At 38.7% G+C, this 26,573-nt stretch overlaps 2 protein-coding genes across 9 annotated transcripts in view; both read right to left on the bottom strand.

Moving 5' to 3' along the window:
* The window catches only part of LOC113070551 (histone-lysine N-methyltransferase 2D-like), a 35,634-nt gene extending 21,147 nt beyond the window's left edge, over positions 1–14,487 (bottom strand). For 5 of the 8 annotated variants that reach the window (XM_026243935.1, XM_026243941.1, XM_026243942.1 and 2 more), the window contains exons 1-22: positions 11,523–11,914; positions 11,123–11,205; positions 10,666–10,777; positions 8,705–8,907; positions 7,434–7,543; positions 7,164–7,326; positions 6,901–7,072; positions 5,826–5,940; positions 5,226–5,407; positions 4,855–5,012; positions 4,193–4,342; positions 3,157–3,953; positions 2,899–3,039; positions 2,441–2,554; positions 2,236–2,340; positions 1,967–2,148; positions 1,717–1,881; positions 1,264–1,373; positions 1,136–1,177; positions 874–1,044; positions 499–687; positions 298–411 (exon numbers count right to left, since the gene is read on the bottom strand). In XM_026243935.1, coding sequence (XP_026099720.1) covers positions 298–411; positions 499–687; positions 874–1,044; positions 1,136–1,177; positions 1,264–1,373; positions 1,717–1,881; positions 1,967–2,148; positions 2,236–2,340; positions 2,441–2,554; positions 2,899–3,039; positions 3,157–3,953; positions 4,193–4,342; positions 4,855–5,012; positions 5,226–5,407; positions 5,826–5,940; positions 6,901–7,072; positions 7,164–7,326; positions 7,434–7,543; positions 8,705–8,907; positions 10,666–10,777; positions 11,123–11,171 — 3,544 coding nt within the window. In that variant the 5' untranslated portion in view covers positions 11,172–11,205; positions 11,523–11,914. Of the gene's footprint in view, positions 1–297; positions 412–498; positions 688–873; positions 1,045–1,135; positions 1,178–1,263; positions 1,374–1,716; positions 1,882–1,966; positions 2,149–2,235; positions 2,341–2,440; positions 2,555–2,898; positions 3,040–3,156; positions 3,954–4,192; positions 4,343–4,854; positions 5,013–5,225; positions 5,408–5,825; positions 5,941–6,900; positions 7,073–7,163; positions 7,327–7,433; positions 7,544–8,704; positions 8,908–10,665; positions 10,778–11,122; positions 11,206–11,522; positions 11,915–14,115 lie in introns of those variants that run through there. The other 3 variants (XM_026243936.1, XM_026243938.1, XM_026243940.1) reach the window with 3 other exon arrangements.
* A 1,626-nt stretch (positions 14,488–16,113) lies between these two features.
* Positions 16,114–22,125, bottom strand: dhh (desert hedgehog signaling molecule). The gene is made up of 3 exons (XM_026243934.1): positions 21,185–22,125; positions 18,377–18,638; positions 16,114–17,785 (listed from the first exon to the last, which is right to left on the bottom strand). Exons 1-3 carry the CDS (start codon positions 21,494–21,496, stop codon positions 16,992–16,994), a joined length of 1,368 nt encoding a protein of 455 aa, XP_026099719.1. The 5' UTR covers positions 21,497–22,125; the 3' UTR covers positions 16,114–16,991.
* Between the last annotated feature and the right edge of the window lie 4,448 nt (positions 22,126–26,573).

Here is a 26,573-nt window from a genome sequence, read left to right as displayed (position 1 = left end):
ATGTGTATTGAAACGCAGTGAGTAACGGACTTTCAAAATAAAAAGTACGTTAACGCGCGATAAACTAATTGTCGGCGTTAATTAATTAATGCGTTAACGCGATAAAAACGCGTTAACTTGCCCAGCCCTAATTATATATTTACAGATGCAGTTCACATTTCCTGAGTGTTTTGATGCAATACATAGAGAAATTTCATAAAGAAACTGAAAAACATCTTTAGTGCTGAAATTACATTCAAACCCCCCCAAAGCTGGTGTTTGCTGGGACAGTGTAACCACCCATTTGGCCACACTTGCCTTCAAGTTTCATTTCAGCTGCTTGACCTTCAGGAACACCATCACCAGAAGCAGACAGACTTCTCCTCATCCGTGTGTGACACTTCCTTTGCCGGACCATGAACCCTCCAATCCCTACAAGTGAAAAATCACTTTATTTACCATGTCTTTCGAAGCACGGAACACTGAGAGAGCCATTAGGAAATGAAGCAGCTCAGTAACCTGGTCTGTATGGTTTACGCTTTCTCTTCTTCCCGTCTTCAGTCTCCTCAACTCCTCCTTTGAGAGTTTCACAGTCAGCCATGCCCTCTATACCTCCATCTGCCCCAGTTTCCCGGTCCACTCCTCCATCTCTATCTGGGCTCCCAGGGGCTTCCAGCTTGGGCTCACATTCCATCAGTTCTGCACCTCCTATTACAATTTCAGTTTTTTATAAATTGCATTCACAATCAATGGCAGTGAGTCACCTTACTGATTTAACACAATGTTCCAGTAAGTTCTTTAGACATTTGTACACATTGCACTATACTTGCAACAAAGATCAAAATAATTGTTCATCTAAGTATACAAAATAATTAAACTTGGTAATTATCTGACCTTTCCCCTCGTCACCATCTGCATCGCCTTCTTTCAGTTCGTCAATACAGATGGTGCCCAGTCGAGAGCGGCGCTGTCTGCGCTTGTGCAGGGGCGACATGGACATGCTTCGCAATAAAGACATACCAGTCTCTGTTAGCCAGACTCCCTCCAGACGATAAAATTGTGGCTCTGAGCAAGTGGATGGAGAAACAGAGATCAAGTCATATAAAAATAGCTAATAGATGAAAGCCTGACAAATAATTATCAAATATGCACATACCTGGTTCTTTCATTTTGAAGGCTGACATCATAGTAGACTCCACTAAAAGAGATAGATAAAGGATATCATTATGGGTAATATATATAAAATTAGCACTTTCAAATGTACTGGCGATCAAGAAAACTCACCAACAGGCCTGGGAACATATGGAGTGCAGGCTGTACAGGCAAAGCCTTCATCAGATGCTTGTTCAACCTCATCCTCAGTGTAAAGACTCTCACACACAGCATGAACCCATCTATAAAGCAAAAACAAAACAATTAGTATCTTACGCTCACCAAGGCTGCATTTTATTTAAAACTACTACTACTAATACTAGTGTGAGGTATTATTACAATTTAAAACAACCGTGTTCAGCTTCAATATTTTGAAACAATGTATTCCTGTCATGATCCTTTAGAAATCATTCTATTATGCCGATTTGGTGCTCATATTAAACATTACTTATATTCAATGTTAAAACCATGATAACTGTAACAATAAAAACACATTTACTGTCATGTCATGAGCCCAAACTTCTTAACAATAATGTATATTATTAATTTTCTATTATCCTTTTATTAACAGACTGTGTTACTGACCTGTCACAGTGCTGGCACTGCAGAAGCAGCTCCTCTTCCATGAAGTTCTCCCGACACACAGGACAAGTTACCAGGCTGGCACAAGGGCCGCAGTGATTGTAGTTATTTTGCCACTCACAGTGGAACCCAGGGGAGCTAGCACCACACTGCATACAGCACACACACCTGAAGAGGGTAAAACAATGCTTGGGTTAGAAAACATTCTCTTTGGACTCATGACACATATAAATGCATGAAGGCAATGACACACCATTTGCACTTCCAGCCTCCCTTGGGCACAGTCTGTAAGGGTGGGTCCAAGCAATAAGTGTGATAGCTGACATCACAGTCGTCACAAAGCAGCAAACGGGCAGGATCTGAAGCCTTCCCACACACCTCGCACACAATGCACTCAAGACAACGCCAGCCTTTTCTCAACATCATCTTGGTGATCTAGAGAGGAGACAAACAAATAAAGAAATAATTAGTGTCTGTGCAAAACGCTGGTAATCATACAGAATAGATAGTTTAAAAGCTTACCTTACTGTTCACACAGTATGGATGATAACATTGTGCACACTGAGCACAAGCTAGAAGCTGGCCCTCCACACCCTGTCCAAAACTACCACACACTACACACATGTCCTGTTAAAAGACATTCAAAAAACAGTTAAATCAAGTAACTCATTCATGGCACTGAATGTTATAGGAAGTCAGAGTGGAATAATGAAAGTTAAAATCGTACCTGCTGCAGGACAAACTTATCAGTGTTGGAGAAAAGTACCACTGTATTTTGCATCGTGTCATCTTCCTCCTCTTCTTCTTCTTTGCTAAGTCCAGTGTCTGCAGTCATGGTTTGCTGTAAACAAAATATATGCATTTCATTGAAACTTGCAAAACCTTGGTTTATTTTATTAAGCACAAGAGGTATTGGCTGTTTCTAGGATTAAGGATGTGAACACTTCTAAATTCAGCATCTTGTAATTACAGGATAACAATGGGAATGCACTGCTAACCCGTTAAAGTGAAAAAAAAATATATGCATGTATGTCTGGTGGTAAAGTTTTTTTGAATAATTCACATCATATAATTAGTAAAAAAAAAAAAAAGTGATTCAAATTCACAGCAATAGTTAACAATAGTTTCCACTGAAAAGAAATATGCTTTAAAATGCTAGTAAAGGAAGAGATGGCAGAAACTTACTAGAAAAGCATCAATGCAAGAGGCCATTGCTTTGAGACGTGACCGTCCACGCCCTCTTCCACCATTACTGCCGCCGCTGCTCCCACCACCACCACCACCACCACGTGGCCGCCGCTTCCCTGGGAAACCACTGCCTCTGCCCTGAAAGGTCACAAAAGAAATGTAGCGGCATTAAAATGACTACTTTTGGACTAGCGGTGTACCTAAACCCATCAGAATTCAATGTTAATGAGAAAAGGATTGGTGTCTGACATCCACCTGTTTTACCCGTGAGCGTCCTGGAGAACCTCTGCGCTTCACTTTATCTCCATCGGGCTTCAGTGGATCAAAAGGCAATGAGTCCTCCGTTTCAGTGAGCAGCGAATCAGAACGGGTCCTACCAGCTGGCACCAGGCTGAGCTCCATGGACAGCATCTGAGAGTCTGCCTCAGCCGGCGAGCCGAGGAAACCGCTGCTGCTCTCATCACCGTGACTAAGGTTTGAGGTCTCATCAAGGACCAGCTCGGACTTCATACCCTCTTGCATCTCTTTCCTGGACTGGTCATCTTCGCCCTGACTCTCATCTTTGAGGAGCGACTCCTCTAAGGATTCCTCCATCCCCTGGTCATCCTCATCTTCTTCATCCTCAGACTGGCCCATTCTATCATCAGTGTCAGATGCAGGGCGCATTTCTGTCTGAGGAGCAGGGGGAAGAGTCTGGTCTTGCCGTGGCTCCTCCAAGTCCATAACAACTGGCCCTGCTGCTTCCAAAACAGGGAGTGTGGTTTGAGAAGACTGAGAACACAGGCTTGATGGAGGGTTTGTTTCTGTAGCCTCCTCTGTGCTGACCAACTCAGTCTCTGTCTGAGGAGTACTGTCTTGCCCTTGCAACTCCTCCTGCTTTTCTATGCGAGTTACAGCTACATCAAGTTGGGTTTCCTCTATAGTGTCCGGAACAGGGCTGTCTGGGCTATCCTTCACTGGAGGGTCCTGAGTGTCCACTGATTTTTCATTGATGGCCTCTGTAGCCACTGTTTCGATGGTAGTCGTCTCCTCTTTTGGTTTTTCATCAGCTTCTACAAAAGACAACAGGCAGGTTTTCAGTGTTACACTGCAGATACATACAAATTGAAGATCTAAATAAAAAATATTTTTGTAAATAATTAAAAACATCTTTAAAAGAATGTAATAATATATCTAACTTAATTTGCATTACCCCCTCAGAACTAATTTTTTTTATTACATATTTAAACCATGCAGTCATAAATGTTAGCACATGTAAGCCTGAACTACTGTGGTGGGTTTTGAAATTTACCTGAAGCTTTAGCTAAAGGGGCCTGCTGCTCTGAAGAGACCTTACTTTGCACATTAGTCTCTGTGGAGCCCTCAGCACCTTCTTGCTGTAGTTCCTCCTCCGTAATGCTTTCTTTCACTTCTGCTGTTCCAACCACCTCAAGCTCGGTCCCTAAAATTACACACATCAGCTCAATATCCATATCTAATATCAGTCAATAAAACTCGGTCCACAGAGAAAAGAAACCACCAACTAGCCCACCATACAACACACTATACAGAGAACAACTGCAAAACATAATTCAGAATTGAATTATTGGAATTCCTGAATTGTAATTCAAATGTGCTTTGTTCAAGACATTTATGTTGTTACAAAATATTTCTCACAGCAAACCAGACATTTCAAGCTGAATTACTTCAATTATTATTTAGACCTAATGGACCTAACCCAATGGATAATTCACGAGTACAAAAGCAAAAGAAATCTAAGTGTACACTACAAACATCATGTCACATGCAGTTCTAACAACCCCTGAATGTAGTTTGAGGAACACAAAACATGAGAACATCTTGGATCATGTTTACACCTATATTTAGTCCTTATCACATGATACTCACAAAATAGATATCGGATATTACAGTCCTTTGAGAAACAAACCTAAAAAACAATACTAAAGATCATACCCAATTCCATTGGCTCCTCCAAATCAGCTTTCTCATCTACTTGTGAAGATGACACTTCAGACTCGACTGGAACCTCTTCTGGGTTTTCTTTGCAGAGCACACAGATGCATTTCTCCTCAGGAGGCCCTGACAGAGAGGCACAATCACTGTGTACCCACCTGCAGAGGACATTCAACAAGTTAAATTTATGCAAAGAGACAAATAAAAGTCAGTTTGTTCATTACTTGGCAAATACTGCTTCACATTGGAGAATCTTTAAAGGTCACGTCCATTTTAGTAACGCGCTTAATTGTACAGCACTAAACGCTCAGCTCTAGACAATGAAGTGGCACACTTGCCTGTTCTTAATGCCAGAAGGCATATAAACTGACCTGTGGCAGATGGCACAGCGATGTTGCAAGGAGACCGAGGGCTCTGTGGCCTTACTGCACACGCCGCAGACAGAGGTGCGCCTGCGCTGACAGCCCTCGCATACAGTGTAGCTCTCAAACCACTGTTCAGAGCCAGGAAGCTTTAGCCCTCGCATGCCACAGTCAATACACACACGGCACCGCTGAAACAGACATGCAAATCAGGTTAGACAGAACAATAGAGTGATATTCCATTTACAAAAATCACATTTTCCTACTCGCCAAACATCTACACAAACAGATATCGCCATTACATGCCACAATCGCTCGAAGGGCTACCTTAAAAGGATCGCCACACATTTTGAAAATGCTTGGATGACGTTTTATTTGAACTGGATAAACTTTGCGTTTCAACGACATGCCGGTGAGTAAAACCACAACGATTTTCATTTTTAGGGGAACCTTTGCTGGGAAATTCAAGTGGTTTCTCTATGCAGTTTTAGGCATGAGAAAAGAGCACAGCAACTATGTAAATAAACGGCACAGGTCGGAATTCTGCCTTAAAAGGTGATATTATACAGATGAAGGGCACATAAGAATGAGTCATGGGTTTAAGCTTACTTTGCACTTCCATGAATCAGGAGGCACAGAGTCCATGGCCGGCAGTAGACAGAAGGTGTGGTAGCCCTTGTCACAAGCATCGCAAACCAGCATCTTTGAATCCTCCCCTGGTTGCCTGGATGTTATTAAAAGAAAACACACATATACCACAAAGTGTTTGAAAAGACCAATACAAATACAGTGAAGCATCTGCAAAATTCAGAATGCACTCGGCCGAAAATAAAAACCAAAATACATTATTTAATAATAAAATAAATGGAAAAAATGTAGCCGTTCAAACATTTAAATTGTTAATAATGCTTTATATCCAATTTTAATAACAATTGTTTCTACTCCAATTTGTTACTAAAATATAAACAGTTATATGGTGGCAGTAATAGACCGTTTTCATAAGATCCATTAAAACATACATTACATAATGAAGACAACAGGTTAAAAGTAAAAATATAATACATTTGTAAATTAGCACACATGAATCAAAATGCTCCTATCTAGAGTGATTTTGCCTAGTTTACTATCAAGATTACAGACACCGAATGTCATTCCTATGGTAATGTAACATGTCTACAAGCTGTTATATTGATGTCTTTCCACTGGTAAAACACTGATTGAATGATTACATGAGACATTTCAGTATGTTGTACGGTTTCTTTTAACACCTTCTGATGTTCATTACCACAATAAAGAGCATCAAAAACCCCATTTACTGCATTTCGTTATAAAACTGACAGAATTCAAAAGCTGAGACTTTGTCTCATTTTAAAAGCAACAGCACAAAGCTTAGTGCAATTAGTGAAGTTCACACATCTACAGAAATCAAACTAAAAGATTATCTTGAAAACATTAAGAATCCATATCAGTAGTGATTAAAAACAGATATACATTTTGGAAACCCAGCACTAGTGTTGTATTTTATCCATGTTTTGTACATAATCAAAACATACAAACTAATTAAACATCACTGTTTCTAACAAATGAAATCAAAAATTGCTGTATCAGATAAACATTTGCCAAAATTTCAGTGCACCACTAATAAGTTTCATGACATAAACATGCATGAAACATTCAGACATACCTGCAGGTCTGGCACACCTTGCACTCGGGACACTGCCAACCGGACCGCTGAAGTGGTGTGGCGCTGATCTCTAGACAGGCATCATGATAGTGCTGCCCACAGCCCGTGCAGTATAGCAGACCCGAAAGTTCCCCGATGGAGTCGCACACTGCACACCGCGCTTCCTCTCCAGCTGCAAAACAGACACAGCATCATCTCACAACCGCGGAAACAGAAACATTATTTACCGATGAGATCGCATCTGTTCTGCTGTAATTCCGCACCAAACTCCTCGGCCTTGTCTATGTGCTCTGGACAGAGGAGCGCCAGCTGCTTCATGGACTGGAATGATCCACTCGCAGCCGAACAGGGGAAGTGGTAGAACCGTGAGCAGCCTTCGGCCCGGCACCGGATGGTAGCACCCATCCGTTTACAATAATCACATGGCTGAAGCAGAGATAGAAAGCAAAGCAAAAGAAATAAGAATTAGTTTGCCTGCCATAAAGCAAGATTTATGAGGTTTAATGCTCTGATAAAGAAAGCTCTCAGCCTACCCGCTGTATCCCTGAGATGACTGCCTTATCCACGTTTATCAGCACCTCACCCTCAGTCTGCTCCACTCCCTCAGACCACACGGCACACCAGTGGTGAACCCAGCAGCTCCCTGTTTCATAAGAAAAGATTTGCAGTCATAACACTACTGAGAAGAAAATACATTCAAGACCAGTTTTATGAGTTCTTGTTTTCTTAAAATCCCAATTTTGATCTATGAAACAGACTGCGTTATCACTGCAAGGCAAAAACTGCCAGCTAAACCTATCCACTTTAACGTGCTCACAAACCACATTTTTACCTATTGCAGGGCGCAATGATAACCCTGGGGGCCAGTGAGAGAATTTAGAAGCAGTTGATGGAACCGTCCTATTCACCACCAGGCTATGTCTCACAATTGTTGATGACATGTATTTTTATAGCATGCAAACCTTAAAAACGGATTTCTTGTGATGTACTGATTAATATCATCTTTCAATGTTGTTTTTTTAACATCCTGCTATGCTAATGTTGGGTAATACAGATGAAGTTGTCTAGATTAGAATAGTTTGAAAGTTACACTGTTTTCAGAATTAATGTTACGTAATTTTATAATTGCAAATAATTGATTTGAAATATTATAACTTATGCTTTGATTTTAAGAAATTAATGCACTTACAAAACAAGGATGCATTATATCGGTAAAGAATAAGTGACAGTAAAGGCATTTATAATTTCATAAAAGATGTTGATTTCATATAAAGGCTGTTCTTTTGAACTTTCTACTAAAAGAAACCTGAAACACAATGATCAGTTTCCACAAATAAAGCAGCACAATCATTTTCAACGATGACAAAAATAAAAATAAATGTTTCTTGAGAACTAAATCTGTATATTTCACAACAACACAGCTTTTACTGTATTTTTGATAAATCAACCTTGTTGAACATAAGAGACTGTCAAAAACAATAAAACAGAATACTGACCCCACACATGTAAATGGTAGTGTACATGCCATTGTTAAAATTATTTATTAATAATATTTTTTTGTGGTTGGGGAAGTGACAAAGAGAGGCATGTATAAATCTAAACAACCAGGTTGAGCTCTGTATTATAAAAAAAAAAAATATATATATACTACAAATAGAAATGCTCAATGTAAACAGAAACAATGTTATGTCACTCACTGATTGAGAAATGTGACAAATCAGGGAGAAACTCAATGTGCCTCACTCCAGTATCCAAAAATGACAGTGACAACACTACGATTCAACAGTTTTTTTCATTATCATACCAGTGTCATCAAAGAGAGATGCCAGACAGGTGGATTCAGAAAATCCAATGGAAGACAGGTCATCGTTTCCAGCTGCTGGCAAAGAGGAGACAGAGGGCTCCAAGCTGGGCCGATCGGAAGAGGGTCCAAAACACCGGAGCTCCCGCTGTCCATGCAGACTACGCTCCACACAGTTACACAGAGCACAGGCCCTGACAGTCTCCCTGAAAAAAACAACAACTACATGAAAGACCTTCAGCAACTCTGTACACATTACTTCACCAAAACAAATCAAATCTGAGTAGGCAGGGTTTACTGTTCACAGAAGCAGAGCACGAAGTGTCAGTTTAGCATTAAACAGAGCGAGGTAAGGTGAAGCAGCAAATCATTTAATATTAGTCAACTTTAACGATACATTTATGATAGAAATGTTAAATGACCGATAGCTATTTCCAGTGAAGCAAACTACTCAGTTTTTTTCTCAAATATGGCAATTTTGAGAGAGATGTATAAATTGTCTGCATATGTCTACCTCTACAAACAATGCAGCTGTGTTTAGTTACCGTACTTAAAAACAACAATTTTACCCCCACCGACCCTGCTGAGAAATATAATGTAGCAATTCAGTATCGATTATTAAAAGTCACGTGGCAGCACTGACAACAAGGTTATGAATGCTTCTTTTTGCACATTGCAATCTCAGATCTGTGTGCAGTGCATTAATATAGAACGGTGATTAAACTGAATGGTTTTAATGCACTGGCCTTGTCACACACACATAAAGAAGTCAAAACAGTCAAACTGGTCAAACTGTATTTCTGTTATTCAAGAAACTTTTGAAAAGTTTGCAAACTATTCGCATGAATATCAAAAAGGCTTTTTTTCTCCATTGTATTGTATCATTTAAAAATGTGTACAAAGAATTAATGCATGTTTAATTATGTATTATACAGAATGCATTCAAAAAGAAAGGGGGAGGGGGGTGTTGGAACAGTGGTTAACCAGAAAAATTCTAACTCACACATCATGCCGAAAAGTTTGCCAACCCCTGATATAGACCATATCATAGAAGCTTTAATTACAGTTTTATATTTGGTACGCTGTACAAGTCCACTGTGTTTATTTATTGATTTTCTCAAAGTGACAAAATACAGAGCCACTAAAAAAAACACAGACTTTTGCATGCACACGCAAACTATTCACATGCGCATGGGAATTTTTCTTGTGTGCTTACGCATTACAATTTCTTGCACTAAATTCAACACATCCTCTGTGGTGGCCGAGAAACAGTGACACGAATTGAGCCGATATCACAATATGGCTGTGTGCACCACCCTATCTGTCACGTTCAATCGTCTATAAAAAAAAAAACTGTAAAAATGATGCCTTAATTTAGGGCAGTACATCAGATTTCGGGGCCATAAGCCTGCTTTAATGCACGCTCTATGGAGTAAAAACCCCACCACGAAATAGGCTGATGACTCACGTGAACACAAAAGTCTTTTTATTTTGGCAAAGGTCATTTTAGAGGCTTTGTAATACAGTCCTAAGAATATTGTGAGAAGACACCCAAAACCTGCCTATAACCTGAATTTTTTAATTCATTCAGTCGTGTTTGACAATCAAAGAATCATTAAACAGCTGAAAACATACTTCTTGTATGATACGTTTATTTTAATTCAAATTTCCTATTATAGAAAACAAAATGGGGGCAAACGCCTGGAAATGCAAACATTTTTCCAAACTCCGCTTTATTTATTTTTTCCATACTTTTCCAAACTGTGTAGGAACCATGATTCAAAATCTGTGTTGTATTTGACCTTAGCTGACAGATCGATGCCTCTTAACAAGTGACTAGTTTGTCTACTTAACATCATCTTCTATTTAATGAAGATAGCCTTTTCCTATAAACCGAGCTTTAAAAGCATGACCTACATTTTATGCAAAGCAGCTCAAACTGCAATATTTATAGAAGGCCTTACAATGATGAGTTGGAAGTGTCCACGGTAGTGCCTGAGATGTCTTCTGCAGCAACAGGGCCACTCAGTTCCCCCTCAACTTCGACGCTCTCCTTTGCAGGGGTCCCATCATCAGCTGAGAGAAACATGGTAGCCGTAAGTTAAGATGGATTAAATATAAATGTGCCCTTTAAAAACTGTTCCCTCACAGTGATTTCAAGCAAAGGTCACAAGCTCCCAGTTTAAGATATCACTGCTGTGCAAGATATAAGATCGCGTTTTTATTCGCTTTCTTTGAAATCCGTTCACGTGCATTTAAACTATAGTATTTCCATGAAAATGTGCAAGAATAGGAGTATAGTTACTACAATAAAAAGTTATGAAAGTGTTTACATGCCCCTTTATAAACAAAAACGACACGCTTATGAATGTATAACACACTTATGGCTAAAGAAATTGCCTTTTTCTGATGTTTACTAACCTGCAGTTTCTGAATCATTTTCTTCGCAGTTTGATTTCTGCTCGTCCATTCCTACTCCTGAAGAAGATCTCTATTGCAGAGATCTGAAACAGAGAACAGTTCCAGAGCTTAAGGTCAAAAGAGCAGCAAGCATGTAACGTACAATAAGCCACACAACCACTGTCATTTTAATTAAGCCTCTCAAAGGCGGTAATGAAAAAGTTAGACTGGTTAACTGCAGGTGACCTCTCTCTGGATAATGCACACTATCCGATCAGCTGCGTTTGGGAATGTCTAGTCATACCGCAACTGCGTAATTAATCTGCATATCCCAGCAAAATTGAAATTACTCCATATCTAACTACGCAAACAATACTGTATAAAGGAAAACCTAACACAAAGCAGCTGATTAAATACAAACCATGAGGTGGATTCGCGTGTTCCATGCATTTTCTCCGTTTTGGTTAACGCTGATAGATTAACAAAGAGTTTCCAGATTGTTTATATTTGTCTGATCCTGCAGCTGCGTCGTTCTGCTCAGCTTACAGTAGTGCATAGACGCGGCTATCACGCTAGCTTTCTGACCGGGGTTAACAAACTCTCTGCACAATAATCCGCTCGCCCATCATAAAACCAGGCGAAAATGGACACGTACATACAGCTCCGTTGCTTAGCGATACACCGCGGTCAATATAACTCCACAACTTCGTGCATAACTAAGATAACGTGTTACTTTCTTTATGTTAAACGACGCTAAAGGGAGAAACACAAAGAAAATACAACTTCCGTGTAGCGCGCTTCCTGTGACACATGCACCGATGTCGGGCTGCAACACGGGCATCGTTATTTTGTTCCGAGAGTGCACGGGTGCGCGTTTAAAAACACTCTAATATGGTCATACTGGCAGAATGACACCACAGAGTATGTTATAAGACCAGTGTAATTTATATTACTGTGTATTTAAAATGACTTTTATTCAATTACTTTTTATTCACTAACGCCCTCTTCCTACACCCCTGCTGCTCTGCCTTCTTTTTTTGCACTATCCATTCATCCATCTATCCATCTATCTATCTATCTATCTATCTATCTATCTATCTAGAATCATAGCATGATGTAAATGTCACCTCATGTTGCTAGTTCACCAGGAAATGCAATTCAGTTACAAGGTTGCATAATGTGCTCAAGATTTCACGTATAAAAGAAAAAAATATGAAACAGACTGAAATACAATGTCCTGTCCTTGTCAGGACACCTGGCACACACATTTCCTGATTTATATGCCTGTTTCCTCCCATGTAAAAAAACGAAGAAGAAAAAAAAGATGCGAAAACAGAGTTGCAAGATGTTTTATATATATAATGTGTGTGTGTGTGTGTGTGTGTATGTATGTGTGTGTGTGTTAAACGATTTTATTTGATTATTTTTAATACCTGTTTAATGGCCTTTCATGACTGTTTAAAGGGATTGTCACTGTGGGGTAACAGACTGCATTGTTGTATAAAACTGAACACAAAGTTTGTCTGAAGTCATGACTGGCCATCCTCATTCAAAGCATAATCTACTAATCCAAAATACTTTAGACACGACACTATGACCTTTAATTATGAATGTTAATGTTTGCATGTAAAATCAAACAATCAGCATTATACACCATATTAATCCTTGAAATAACTTATAGAGCGGTATTGTGATTGTTATGAAGAGATGGCATACAAATTCGCGTTGTGTTGGATGTTCTGGTTTATCCTGATATGCTAGCGGGTTATTCAGGAAACTCAATCAAAACCTGCTATAAATGTGACCATGTTTCTCTAAAAAGATCAAAATATTAAACTCTACCCTTATTTCATTCGTCAGTTTGGTCAATTTGTTTAGTTAAGGTGTTCGCATTAGGAAATGTGAACCGATAACAAATCCTGTAACGTTACGCAATGCTTCCCCATTTCAACTTTCAACTGCGCAGCTAATTACAAAATATGGGACGTATTGCTGCCATTTTCCCTAGTATGTTTTTAATGTTTGTTTGACTGAACAAAAATTATTTAAACTATCCGATGTTAAAATATTTACCACACCTCCTTGAAAATCCCTGACCTTTTAACTTGGAACAAACTGTCAAGCTAAATCCTTTCACACTAATTTGTTGACATGTTTCCCAAGCGGTTTAAGTCCCAACACGCTAACTGACAACCACAGTCACTAAACGAAATCCATATAAAACATAGTCTCTCTCTAAGGTTTTCAAATGTTTTGAAGAAAATATTAAAAGTAACGTTAACTAATCGCACTGCCTGTAAAGCAGTGCATGCTAACAGGCAAGCATGAAGTAACGTCCCTGTGTGGTACACAAAACTGCAACCACTGCTAAAAAAAAAATAAAAAGATATGCATTAGATTAACGTTAGTCATTATTTTTTTCCCATTTTTATTGCCAACCTCAATTTTACAAACATAAATTAAAATTAATTAATTAAACAAGTCACCCAGTTTCACATCTGCTAACTCAGCTTGCTAGCCAGATACTTTCATACTCCAAAATGCTGTTGCACTTTCCGACAACAACAAATACGGTTATAATGATAGCAAATAAAACGCTCGGAATATCACAACAACATATTCGACAGTAAAGCAACACATTTAGTCCTAAGCTTTCGTGGTAATGACGGATGGTTCATGAACTGGTGCTGGCTAAAAATATGGCTTACCCATTTACCAAGGACATAAACATTAACGTTAATACATCCGACTAAACTAAAAACACAGCGAGTTTCAGAAAAAGAAACTAAACGGCCAACACAAAAACAGCTCAGTCCGTGTTTGTAACCTTGAGTTTAGGAAACGCAATGGTACGTATGAAGCTAGCAGCACGTTCATTTTGGGCGACAGATTCGCACTCACTTTGCTAAATGGACGTAGAAGGGGGGCCCGAGTAACGCTAAGGTGATTAATCAGCAAGTAACGTTATATATATATATATTTAAAAAATATTAAATACTACTTTTGACACTCACCTACAATGCGCCGCTAACGTCCTCGTACATGTTCGAAACAATCCTCCGGATAATAATCGCTGGGGTCCGTTTCATTTCATTAAGCTAGCTTTGGCTAGGCAGGGTTTACTAGTTTGTTGTTGATGGGGGAAGTGCTGTCGGACGAGCAAACGTTTGCAAAACTACCTGATATTATGATATTAGCTGGCCGATACCAATGAATCAAATGAGTTCATGCTGGACTCTCACGTTTGCTGCTTTCATCCAGACTGAGTAGCTTTGGCTAACCCACACCCAGATCTCCAATCTGGAGAACTGTTGCAAGCTTGTTTGATAAACTTGCTTCATGTAACAGTTTGAAGGATACTGCACCAGCTTTCTGTGTGTGTGAGTGCAGGCTGCAGAGTAAAACGTGTTTTTAACACCGATGCTGAGACCAACTGCGACCCCTACTTTTGAGAGGACAAACAAATTAAGGTGCACTGCAAACTCTGGGTCATGGTTAAACAGGTGTTAATTCTGTTAGTTTCTCCCGATTTACCGTTGAACCACCTGTACTTCACAGTGCTGTAATGAACTAACTATAACTAGCTGTTGTTTTTTATTTGTCTGTCTATTTATCTATCAGTGAGTCTGTCAATCATCAATAAAATACTTATCTATCTATCTATCTATCTATCTACACAATAAACAATTGCATAATCCATTTATATATACTTTTTATTTACTGCCTTAAATGGTAGCAATTTAAAGTAACTGTTTTTTTATCTGGCCACAATGCTAACAGCAGACCTCTCTGTGCAGAGACCTTTAGTCATAATAGATGTCAGTTTATCCGTGCTTTCAAAATTAGCACTCTATTAGCTTAGTAAAAAATTGATTCGAAACGAAACATTAAAAATGAGTAAATGAGACCACAAAATATTGCATGATCGAAGGTTACTATTAGTCTATTCTTAGACTAGACAAGTATAGATTTAAAAAGAGACAGACTTTATTGATCCCAGAGTGCAAATGCATGAGCTGCCAATTTTGTCTGCATTATGTAGCTATACCTGCATATGACATGGCTATTTTTATTAAATATGATCTTATTGTTTAGATCTCTGTGCCTATAAAAGATATGCATTTATGAATCAACTAAACTGTTCATTTAGTGGAAGAAACCAAGCAGGAGTAGATTTGCTTTCCTTTAAGCTGACAAGCCATCAGAGTCACATAGTTGGAGTCACGTGCAGTAAATACAGTTCTCAACCTATTCAAACAGACTGTTTAATTCATATACCAGAGATAAATAAATGTGGTGGAAGAATGGCCATTTATGGACATGCTGGAGCACTACCAACGTCTACAATGAAGTCACGTTCTCTCCAATATATTACTCAAGCATGCTGCATTAGGTCATGTTTATTTTACAGTCAGAAACTGAAATTCTGATATTGCAAAATTTGTCTGCACAGTAAAGGCCTTAATCCGTCTCATATTGTTCTATTAGAGCATTGATATACTGATAGAATATAACTTGATAGCATTTTTTTTTCTGTACTTTACGATCAAACCCCATTGACAAGATTAATAACTCCTTCGCAGCTTTCACCGGGATTAGTTTGAACGGGAAAGGTTTTGAGGGATCCTGACTAGCTTATCTTTAAAATCTGATTGGTTCTCCATAGGTAATTGTTGGGTGGGCCTACATTACAGTCGTTGCTATTGGCCTGATCCAAATAGAGTTTAGAACATCTCCTCTCCAGTGGGGGTGTGTGTCCATCTGCCCCCTCCATGACCAAGATAATCCTCTTCTATACCTCCACAGCTGTGAAAAATAAATAGAGGAACAAGCATGCAATTCCAAAAATGCAGCAGTCTCAAAAGCATTATTTTTGTTTTACAATGTTAAATCCTTTACATTGTCAGGCTGCACTTAAATTGAATTCAAAATGTTGTTTGAATTGCATTAATACTGATATATATTTTAAACATGAAAAACATTAGAGAACAAATGAAAAATTACAAATAATAATTTATTACCCTTTTTTTATTTATTATTAATTCCAGGAAGCTGTTTTTCAGAACAGAAAGATTGTAAATCATACTAAGCACGTCAGAATAGACAGTGGTGTATTCTTTGGTGTCCAGAAGGGGGTGTGATGCACTTAGTAATAGCTAGACTGTTATTCCTTGTTTAGCGCATGGCTGTTGATTTTGGACATTGGAAATGAACCAGTCATTAGACATGGTTAAACTGTGTTAACACAATATTTTGTTTACAACTCATTTCTGTTTAAAACGTCTAAATTACCAGCTACAGGACATGATGTAATATGTTGATTTGTCAAAAGTTTTTTTTTTTTATATTGGGAACGGACATGATATTTTGTACTCAGTACGAGTTTTGTGAGAATAAAACTTGTGTTTGTTGTGAATAAAATCTAAGCAGATCAGGTTTATTTTGCAACACAATAAACTACAATAACTTTAAGTAAAAATAAGATCACAACAACTTTATCAGTGTCTGTATGGTATAACAAATAATCAGAACTACATGAACAGTTTAACATGAAATATATATTATGAATCCAAAAGTATAAAAATAAATATTTATTACTCTTTGAAATATTTTCTTGTAAAACAAACATAAAAATACATGTTTACATTTTGAATCCTATAATTGTCCATATGGGGATTATTCAATATGACAAGTCATATTTGAAAAACTATTTATTTTTTAAAGTTGCGTAAGAAGTAACTGGACATTATATGGGGTGAGAAATTATACCAGTTATAGTGCCTGTTTTATTTCCTTTTTGGTCAGTAGTTTTTTTTTTTTTTTTTTTTTAACTAGTAAAACAGTAGTTTTTGCAGTTGACATTATGTTTGCATATTCCCTGTCTTGACCATCAGTAAAACTTCTGAGGGTCAAGAAATATCTGTCCTAATGTGTGCAAAAGTCTTGCATACCAGTAAACCTCCTTTTGTTGCAAAAAGCTGTGTTCATTATCTGTTTCCACATTGACATCTGGGAATTTCTTGCAAGTGCTGGAAGAACTATTGTGCATCACATTTGTGAGGAAGGTCTGATCTGTGGAACAGATATTAAGGAACATGGCACTACTGTTAACCGCCACTCTTTGTGAGTTCTCTTCCATTACTGTCTGGAAAAAGCGAAAAACAACACGTAAAGGCCAAAATGCCCAGTGTGCGAGTCTGTGATCCTCAACAGAAGCGTAGTTGGATACCAGCACACCATCCACAAATAAGTTCCCATGTTCTGTCAAAGGAGCATAAACCCCCATCATCTCCTCCAGTGAAATTGAGACCACTTTAGATGGCTGAAGTCGTCTGTTGTCTCCAGTAGAAAGTATATAGTGCCCAGTCCTAACGTTTTTGGCAAACATAGCTTCATACTCATGGTGGTGCAGTTTGAGATTGGGAGCCGCAAAAATGAGGTGATTGGGAGTAAGCGCCATTCGTTTTCCATTTTCAGTGGTAAAAATAAAGAACATGGTTCTGCTCTCTCTATCCAGATGTAAAAAGAGAAGTACCCAACTGAGAACAACTTCACCTGACTCAGACAAGGAAAGCACCTTCTCGCCAGGCCGCAAAAATGACATAGGTTTTTGCACGCCATCAGCCATTGTCACAAGTCCCGATCCTGAGAAGCAGCCACCTTTTTCTACAGCTACAGAGTGATCTGGAAAAATTTAGAGGAGGAAATCAAGTTCTGTCATGACAACTCTCAGAGAGGTTAGCATGGCAATATACATGGCAATGTTAATGTGTTTGGTCTTTGCATAATAGAAATGCTATGCTTCTGCTGCTGCACAGCAAGTACATATGTATTGCTACTGCCAATACATGCTGCTGTAAGCATGTAAAACAATATTACAAATATATAACATATATGAAATAACCCTACATAAAATTACCCCATAGCAGATCTATACAGGTGGAGCTGGGGGAGGTGGAGGGATCTGAAGCACTGCAGCTGCTATAACAAGCACTAGCTAAGTATTTAAACGTCAGATTGAGTAAGGCCTATCAGACTGCACAATCCAGAGTTTCATGACAGAATTTTTGCCCAAGTATTGGACAGCACTGACTTTCATTGTATGGTAATTTGACAAAATATATTGCTTGTTGACTCTCTTACAGTTTTGGAACTACAGGATGGTGAATAAATGATACTAAAAGTTTTATTTTAGGGAGATCTATTACTTTTAGAGCTACACTAAAGGATCTGAATGAGGAGTAATGAATGAAAAGCAAAGATTTACAAGCTTACCAGCTTTGACAGAGCAGTGCACATGGTACTTGGATTCATAGTACACCCAGTCAAATCCAGCCTCAACTGCCAACTGTGCAAGTAGTCCGTATTTTTTTGTGTCCCTGTCTGAAGTGGTGATGTCAACCGCACGGCCCTCATAATGCAAAGAACCAGGAGGGTGATGGCCATCCTCATCCCATGCTTCCGTCACTCGCAGTCGGACCCCAGGCCACTGGTTCATTACTGCTATTGCCAGTTTATTGAGGCAGTCCTTACAGCGCTGTGAAGCGGAAAGAACAAATGAAAGCATTAAACAGGTGATACAAAGGGAAGGACCATACCTTAAACAACTTTGGAACCCACTGACTATCACTGAAATGACTTCAAAAAATACTTCAAAATATCTTCTTCTGTGTTCCACAGAATAAAAAAGGTACAGCAGGTTTTGAACTTCTTAATGGAAGATATTTCACTTTCGGTAAACTTTCACTTCAACTGCCCAAGATTGCCAAAGCTCCTCTTTTTTACCAATGATTTAAACCAGAGGTGTGCTAATGCTGAAAGCACAGCAAATACCATGACATATGAGAATTCTTTGTCAGAATTTGGAGTCGGTAGACATCAGCAATTTTTCTCCAGAATATTCAGCTCTGCAAAATGCCATTTCCACCCCCAACATCTAACAATAAGAACAAAGCTACTGTAACTCATTTCCAGCATTCTTTGGACACTTCAGCATGGTCACAGAGTAAAGTCAAGGTCAAGTCCTTTTTTTTTCTTCACACGATTGGAACATTTTCACATAGTCTTTTGAATGACCCCAGTGTCAACCTTGAGACTTTGTAATACAGAATTTAGACTTCCTCCAAGCAATTTCAACATTTCGTGTCTCTCTAAACCATACGTAATAGGTAATTTTTGAAGATTTAGTATTATTTTTCAGGGAAAATAATATTATGTGACCTAGGGTCGGGATTTAGAGGGTATGGGAAAAGGCGAGAGAGCAAGACAGGGTCGAAAAGCCAATTAGAGCAAGAAGAAAGCAATGTCTGAGCTAGCAGGCAGATGGAAGGAATGTTTAGACGTCTACTTGGGAATGTGACAGCAAGAGTGAGAAATCAAGAGGGGAAGAAAACAAACCAGGGAGATTTTTCTCGCAATGCTGTTGGACAGAGGAGATTCATTGTGAAAACTACAATAGAGGCTTTTCCAATGGTGCCATTACTTCAACAGACGAGAATTCTTCACAGGCGACCCCACAGCAGAGGCTTGAAAAGATACACAAAGGATAGCTTTCAGAGTTGGGCAATGAGAGGGCACATGCATACGTACACATACACCAACTTGAAGCACTTTCATAAGTGTCCTCACAGTTAACTAGATGTCAGTCTTGCGAGCCTTATTATCAGTGATATCAAACTTATCAGTAATTTCTCAAAACAATCTATGATACCATAATGGATTAGGCCATGCCAAAGAATACAATGAATATTTCTATTAACTTATTCAGCTGGAAATGTTCATACTGCCGCTAATACATTATTTTTGAATGTCTCATATTTTGGCTTCTATGTATTTAAGGGTTTAAAAGGATATTTAGTGTACTCTATGTTCTTCACAATGTTATCTGCCTTAACTTCATGTGTATACAAGGGAACATGTACACACTCTCAGGCTAAGAAGTAGAGTTGTAATGTCATTTTATAGCTCACTAAAGAAGAACTTGGTTAAAGATTAAATGGTGCTGTGGCAGTCCAGATAGTCTTTTTGTCACGTTTTTTACATTGCCTAGGAAACATGGTTACATTTGTAAACAATCTATCATCATCATGAGCTTGTGACAGTCAAAATCTCTCCTCTTGGACGATTTAAAATTTAGCAGAGCCTGTCCAGAATAATGTGCCTTTTATCACTGCTTTATAGCTGTTTGAATCAATTTTCAACAAAAAAAAAAAAAAGATAATGAAACAGCTGAATTACAGGAATAACAAACCCTTTTATTTTCAAGTACTGTTTAACTGTGCGTGAAGTTTGTCATGGTTGACTGAGAGAGTTGAAAGGGCCACCTGATGCATCTTGGTCATTCCATGAAATCTGTGCCTTTTCCATTCTGATTTTAAATTAGATTTTAAACATAACATGAGACAAAGAATGTCATTAGGTGACAAGAAATTGCGTTTTGCTAATTGTGTACATTCTACAAATTGCTATATCAACACACAGTAAATAAGCATTTTAAAAGTAACAGGGTTGACACAGTAACAGTGTTGAACATTTTACCATTCATTTAGCCATTGCTAGCCTTGTGCTCAAGATTCTGACACTACTAAATGTTTATGAGAAAGATAATTTAAAGCTGACAGATGTACAAATATCTCCTTTTCGATAAAAAACTGTAAACTGTACATAAACACAGTTTAATCTCTACTGACAAAGTTAATTAAATAAACAATAAAAAGACAGGCACTTAGGCCTAATTGCATGGAATGTTCACATTCTGAAAAATTAGAATGTCCTAATGACATATGCATATTTATTAATGGTATTAATGGTAAGAGCTTACACATATCTTTAAAAAAAATATTCGATTATGTATTCTTCTAATATATTCGAATAATACATTTGAAATGAAGTATATAGCCTAATTAATAACTTCTTGTATTTAATATATTAATTATGTATAACAATATATTAATATATCTATTAAGATTAAATCTATTAATAAACATTAAAGTATTGCTTACAGGTGTTCATTTAAAGCAATGTAGAGTGACCCATCTGTAAAATGGGACGCAGCTGACTCTGTTAGACATTGGTTTCCTTTACCTTGGTCATGAACCTGTCAGCTTTGGTGTGTTCCTCGTCTTTGAAGTCAATGTCAGTGTTATAGTTACACACGAGCTCATTGAAGCGTTCCGAACTGCGCGTTACCCTGCCCTCCGCTCTTCCGCTCGCTCCCAGGTTGTTCTCAGAGACACTGGGCACGTACTGCTTGTAAGACATTGGAGTCAACTTGCGTTGCCTATGGCGAGTGCCGTAACCTGGACCCGGTCCGCATCCCTCCACCAGCAGCCATGAGTAAAGCCAGGCAGTCAGCAGGCCGAGCCTCGCCAGATTGAACCAAGGAGCCAGCGTCATTGACGCGCGTGAAGTGTGTGAGGAGATCAGCGAGCCGCGAACCCTGCAGCGCGAGCGTCTCTCCCAGCACCTCGTGGCATTTCGTTAACACAACTGACTTTTTCCATATCACGGTGTTGAATTAAAATGGGCACTCGTGGAGATTAGCCTCGTGAATCATTGACCAAAGTGTAGCCTAATGGTTTACAGATGATTCTGATTATTTAGAGTTTAAAATCAATGCATCCGACATCCACCTATGGCGAGGGTTTAAGCCTGAAAAGTTCTGCATATAATTAGGATATAATATTTAGCTCTTAAATGGCTTATGCGGGCCAATCCATTAATATTAGCCAAATGTCAGCATTCCGAGCAGAGATGGGTTGATTGCATCCTCGTTCTCGTTTGAAGATATTGTCATAGCAACAGGTGCTTCATCCCATCATCCTACTCCACCTTGGACAGCTCCGCGCGAATCAGCGTTTTCTGCGGTAAGGTGCACAGCGCGCGTCTCTGTTTGTCCTCCTGCCTGGTAGTCGCGCTCAAACATACTTTCATTCCATGTCTGAATGTTCTGAGTCTGCTTCGACATGTGTTTGCTCACGCTTTTAACCGTTGCGCTTGGACCATTGAGTGTTTGTGACCGGACGAAGATCGCCCTCCCTTCCTGCGCGCGCGCCGGGACAGTAGCGCACACGCCTCCCCGCGCGCGTTTCCAGTCATGCAGTTGTGAGGCATTACAGTGTAGGCTATTACAACGAGTGGCGGATACTTTCAAAAAGTTGTATTTCCTGTGCTGTGTATTAAACAGCATATTTGTCCCTTCTATTAAAACGGAGAAAGTTGGCGATACTAACGCTATAGCCATATGAATCAATATTTCTCAGGGTCAGTTTATTATTAAAAATACATTTCTGTACAGTTTACTCTCTTTGCTACAAAAGCTAAATTGTGCATTTCCACTGTTAATAACAAAAACAAGATAATGTTTATTGAATGCACGTTGCCCTTTTTTGACAACATGCCCCAGTGGTGTTTGCTATCAAACTCATTTAGCTTGGAAACTATTTTCACTCAGAAATTGCTATTAAATTTCAAAAGCAATTACAAACAAATGGAAATTAACACTGACATTAAAATACTGAATTAGTATATCTTGTAAAACATATTTTCATATATTATTTTTATTTTTTTACAGAAAAAAAATGTGCCAACTTTCCTGGATCTCATATTTATAAAATATGCTGTTGTGAATGCATAGTTTAAGTGTTTTATTAAAATCAACTGCCATTATATTGACAACCCTTGCATAAATTGTTCTAATCATTTAAATGAATGTAAAATATTCTAATTATACTAAGAGAGTATAATTGCTAACATTAATGCTAGGGGGAAAAATGTTAACAAAAACTTTTGAAGCAAAAGTTTGTCTCTTGAAGCACAAATAATGTGTGACAATTAGCCCCGGTCTCCTCCACCCATTCACTCAATCAGCTTGTAGTGTATTTAGATGCAGGTGAGGGTCATTGGCATGAATCTAAGCTTCATGACAGCTTCCTGCTGAGAGATAACGGCGTCATTTCTGTGACTCATTAATTTCTCTCTCTGTTTTTCTCCTGAAGGAGAAGACACTGGCTGACACATGTGTCAAGAAGACCTCTGGGCTTGATAATTATAAACCACCTCCGAACAATGGCTCAAAATTAGAAGACAATACAAATATCTCAAGTCAATATGGCATTGCGAGCAAGAGGAAGAAAAATAAAGAGCAGCAACATATCAAAATGATTTCCGCTGACCCAGACCTTTGCCATCTCAGACAATTAATTCACACACACAGATAAAGCATGCAAAGGTTAAGGCTCTTAGGAAATCTGTCAACCTATTAAACAATACTATTTTAAGTCAGTGTCCTTCATAATGTATCTTCGTTTTCAATTTTTTCAATAACTTTCAAGTTTATTTTCAGGTTTAAATTACATTTTTAAATTACAATTTTACTTAGCCATCTCACACTAATAGACAGAAACAGCTATAAGATATTATTTTGTGTCTTATGTAACATGTTAGAATAAATCAGAGATCCATCCCAATCATCCAGTAGGCCATATGTTCTGCACTTCCGAAACTCTGATGGACGGATCTGTGGTTCAATCACACGTCCCAGACACCACAAATAACAGCAAATGTGGGGAAAAGCTCAATCACAAGTACAAATGCTTTCAAGAGCACAATCAGTGATACTGACATTTCGCCAAGGGGAAATAGGGAAAATAGCTGCCATTAAGCATTAAAGGCAGGAGATGACAATAAAAATAAACACAACTGTTTCAAAATGGAAATTGTGTAATTGTTATTAGTATTTCTGTACACCCCCCCCCCCCCACCTCCTTGTCTCTCAAGCGCCCTCACTCCTCCACTTCAGGATGGGAGTATATAGAACGGTGAATGGCTGAGTTTCCTGAGCAGCCACAGCACAGAAAATAAGATCTTTCCTGCCAGAGTTACTCATGCCCTCATTTTCCCGCTACAGACGAATCGTGACTACACCTGGTCTTATAATAGTAAAGGGCCACTGAGCTCATGGTACTTTACTTGGCATCAGCAAAATTAGATGCTGCGTCATTCGCAAAGCCCTCGATTCCAAAACTGCCTTGAATAGTCAGCTGATCTTGGGGGGTGATGGTGTTCAATCAGTCATGTCAGATGTTACAGCGCATGTTTATGTAACACGGGCTTGTAAATAAGGCAGAGCCACTTAGATTTAGAAGGAAAATGCTGACTGGACATTATTCTGCATACGTTTCCTGAGACAAAAGCTGTTGGGGTTGCCGAGAAGAGTCAAGGAGCTTACACCCATCGTGACCCACCACCATCGGTCAATTCTATCGTCCCTCACCCTTGTTATCAGTGCAGGAAGAGGCAGGGCGGTGTGTTGGACTGTGCTATGCTAACAGCACATGATTTCTGGCTTCAGCGCCAACAAACGGCTTCATAGGCTGCCCCTTACCTTAAATAACATGCTTATCGCAGTCCAGAGCAATGTGACAGGGGATCATGGATAAACAGGATGATCTGTCATAGGTGTACATAGATACTCCGTGCCGCATTATGGCCTGGTTTAGTTGTCACGTCATGCGCCGTCTATATGCATGCTCTCTGCTTTTCTAAGAGATTGAAATTTGCCTATATAATAATCGTCGTAATACAACAACCGTGACAGAACAATAGAAGATCAGGGTGGAACTTCCTGACCTAAATCAAACAGGTTAAAGGTCAAGAGAAGAGAACATATTACAGATAATGTACTCTACCTGCTATCATGCTGAACAGATTTAGAAACATGTTTTTACAGCAGTGAATAACTAACTTGACCAGGAAAACAAAAGATAACGCAGGATTTTATGACTAATTGTTATATTATACAAAACACTCATTCAGCCTTTTAAAATATTTACTCTAAAAAATGCGAATGTCACTTTAAATTTGTTTAGAAATATAATAGGTGACTGTTTTTAGAAGTTTGTTCACTCAAATATTTGGTTTAAAACACTTATGCATTCAAGTTGTATTGAAGTGACTTGCTGAACTTGGAACCATACTAGAATACTATTTTAACATATGCCATAAATAATATGCTAGAAGTAGCATTTCTGAATTTAGTAAATGTCTCTGAATGATTCATTGAATCATTCACTCAAATAATTCATTCAATGAGGAATGAGCCCTGGGACCTGTGTACTGAATTTCCTATGGGGTCCTCTCAAAATCACGTTCAGTGGGAGAAATCTTCTGGGCCCTATGCATTCTGTCACAAAACACTCCAGATAGCTTACACTTCCAAGCCTCATCTGGACCAACTATTGCAAATATGGCTCAGTTCTGGCGATGGCAGAGGCACACAAACCAGCTTGATGTGTGTGGGCCGGATCTGGCCCGTGTGTGACAAACCAGTTTTAAGTTGAGTTCTGGCTAATTATGTGTGGGCTAGAAATGGATAGAATATATATATATATATATCAAATGTCCAAGATGTCCTGTGATATTATTAAAGCTTTTTATTAACTTCTAAAAAGATTATTTAAAAAATATACTTAAAAAAGCACTTTCTTTCGGATGAGGCATTAAACCGAGTTCCTGACTCTCTGTGGTCATTAAAAACCCCATGGCACTTCTCAAAAAAAAAATATATATATAGGGGTGTAACCCTGGTGTCCTGGCCAAATTGCCCCTCAGGCCTTTGTCAATCATGGCCTCCTTATAATCCCCAACCACTTGATTGGCTCTGTCTCTCCCTCCTCTCCACCTGTAGCTGGTGTGTGGTGAGCGCACTGTTGCCGTTGTCCTGTGGCTGACGTCACATCATCCAAGTGGATACCGCACACTGGTGGTGGTTGAGGAGAGATCCCCCACATGATCATAAGGCGCTTTGGGTGTACAGCAATACACAATAAAAGCGCTATATAAATGCATCATTCATTCATTCTTTCTAAGCATATGCTCTGTCCCTTTACATTTGTCGTTCTGCAACTAAATCTTTAATATATTTTAATTTTAAAGAAATAAAAGTCATTGTTGACGTCGTTGGAGTGCACTAAAACAAATTAAGTCTAAAAAAAATTGCTTAAATAAAGTCTGAGTTGTAAGTTTATTTCTCTACAAAATTCTTTTTTACATATATATATATATAAATATACCTTTATATATTTTTTTCATTTACTGTGGTCTTTTTCTGTCAAAAGCACCTCAGTGTAAGAAAGGCTGAGTGTGTGAAGGGAGTGTGTCATGAGTGTGCAGGGTGGGTGTGGATGTTCTGTCGCAGCGGGCAGCGCGGCTCATTATCAGTTGATTAGCAAGTCTTTTCCGGCCGCAAGTTTTCTATTTTCCAGAAGAAATAATATCTTCTAATGCACATTGGCTACACTTCAAACAACTGCCAGGAAAGCTAATCTGCCTATTTTCCTCTTCATTCTTGTGTTTTGACAATGACGATAGCCTATCTCAACCTGTGAAAGACTGCCTTTCTTCCTCTTGTCTGATATGATTGATTTGGACCAGTCAAATGCCCTCTGCTGACCAACACGAGTGACATGCATCC

The sequence above is a fragment of the Carassius auratus genome, unplaced genomic scaffold (genome assembly GCF_003368295.1).
Source record: "Carassius auratus strain Wakin unplaced genomic scaffold, ASM336829v1 scaf_tig00004557, whole genome shotgun sequence".
In the NCBI taxonomy this organism is placed as follows: Eukaryota; Metazoa; Chordata; class Actinopteri; order Cypriniformes; family Cyprinidae; genus Carassius; species Carassius auratus.
This window is presented reverse-complemented; position numbering and strand designations above follow the sequence as displayed.

Bases quoted from the DNA above. Each gene is read 5' to 3' on its own strand.
- dhh (XM_026243934.1), bottom strand. From the start codon at position 21,496: ATGACGCTGGCTCCTTGGTTCAATCTGGCGAGGCTCGGCCTGCTGACT. The intron at 18,639-21,184 runs GTAAAGGAAACC...TCCGCTTCACAG, and splicing joins CTGACAGGTTCATGACCAAG to CGCTGTAAGGACTGCCTCAA. The intron at 17,786-18,376 runs GTAAGCTTGTAA...AAATTTTTCCAG, and splicing joins GCACTGCTCTGTCAAAGCTG to ATCACTCTGTAGCTGTAGAA.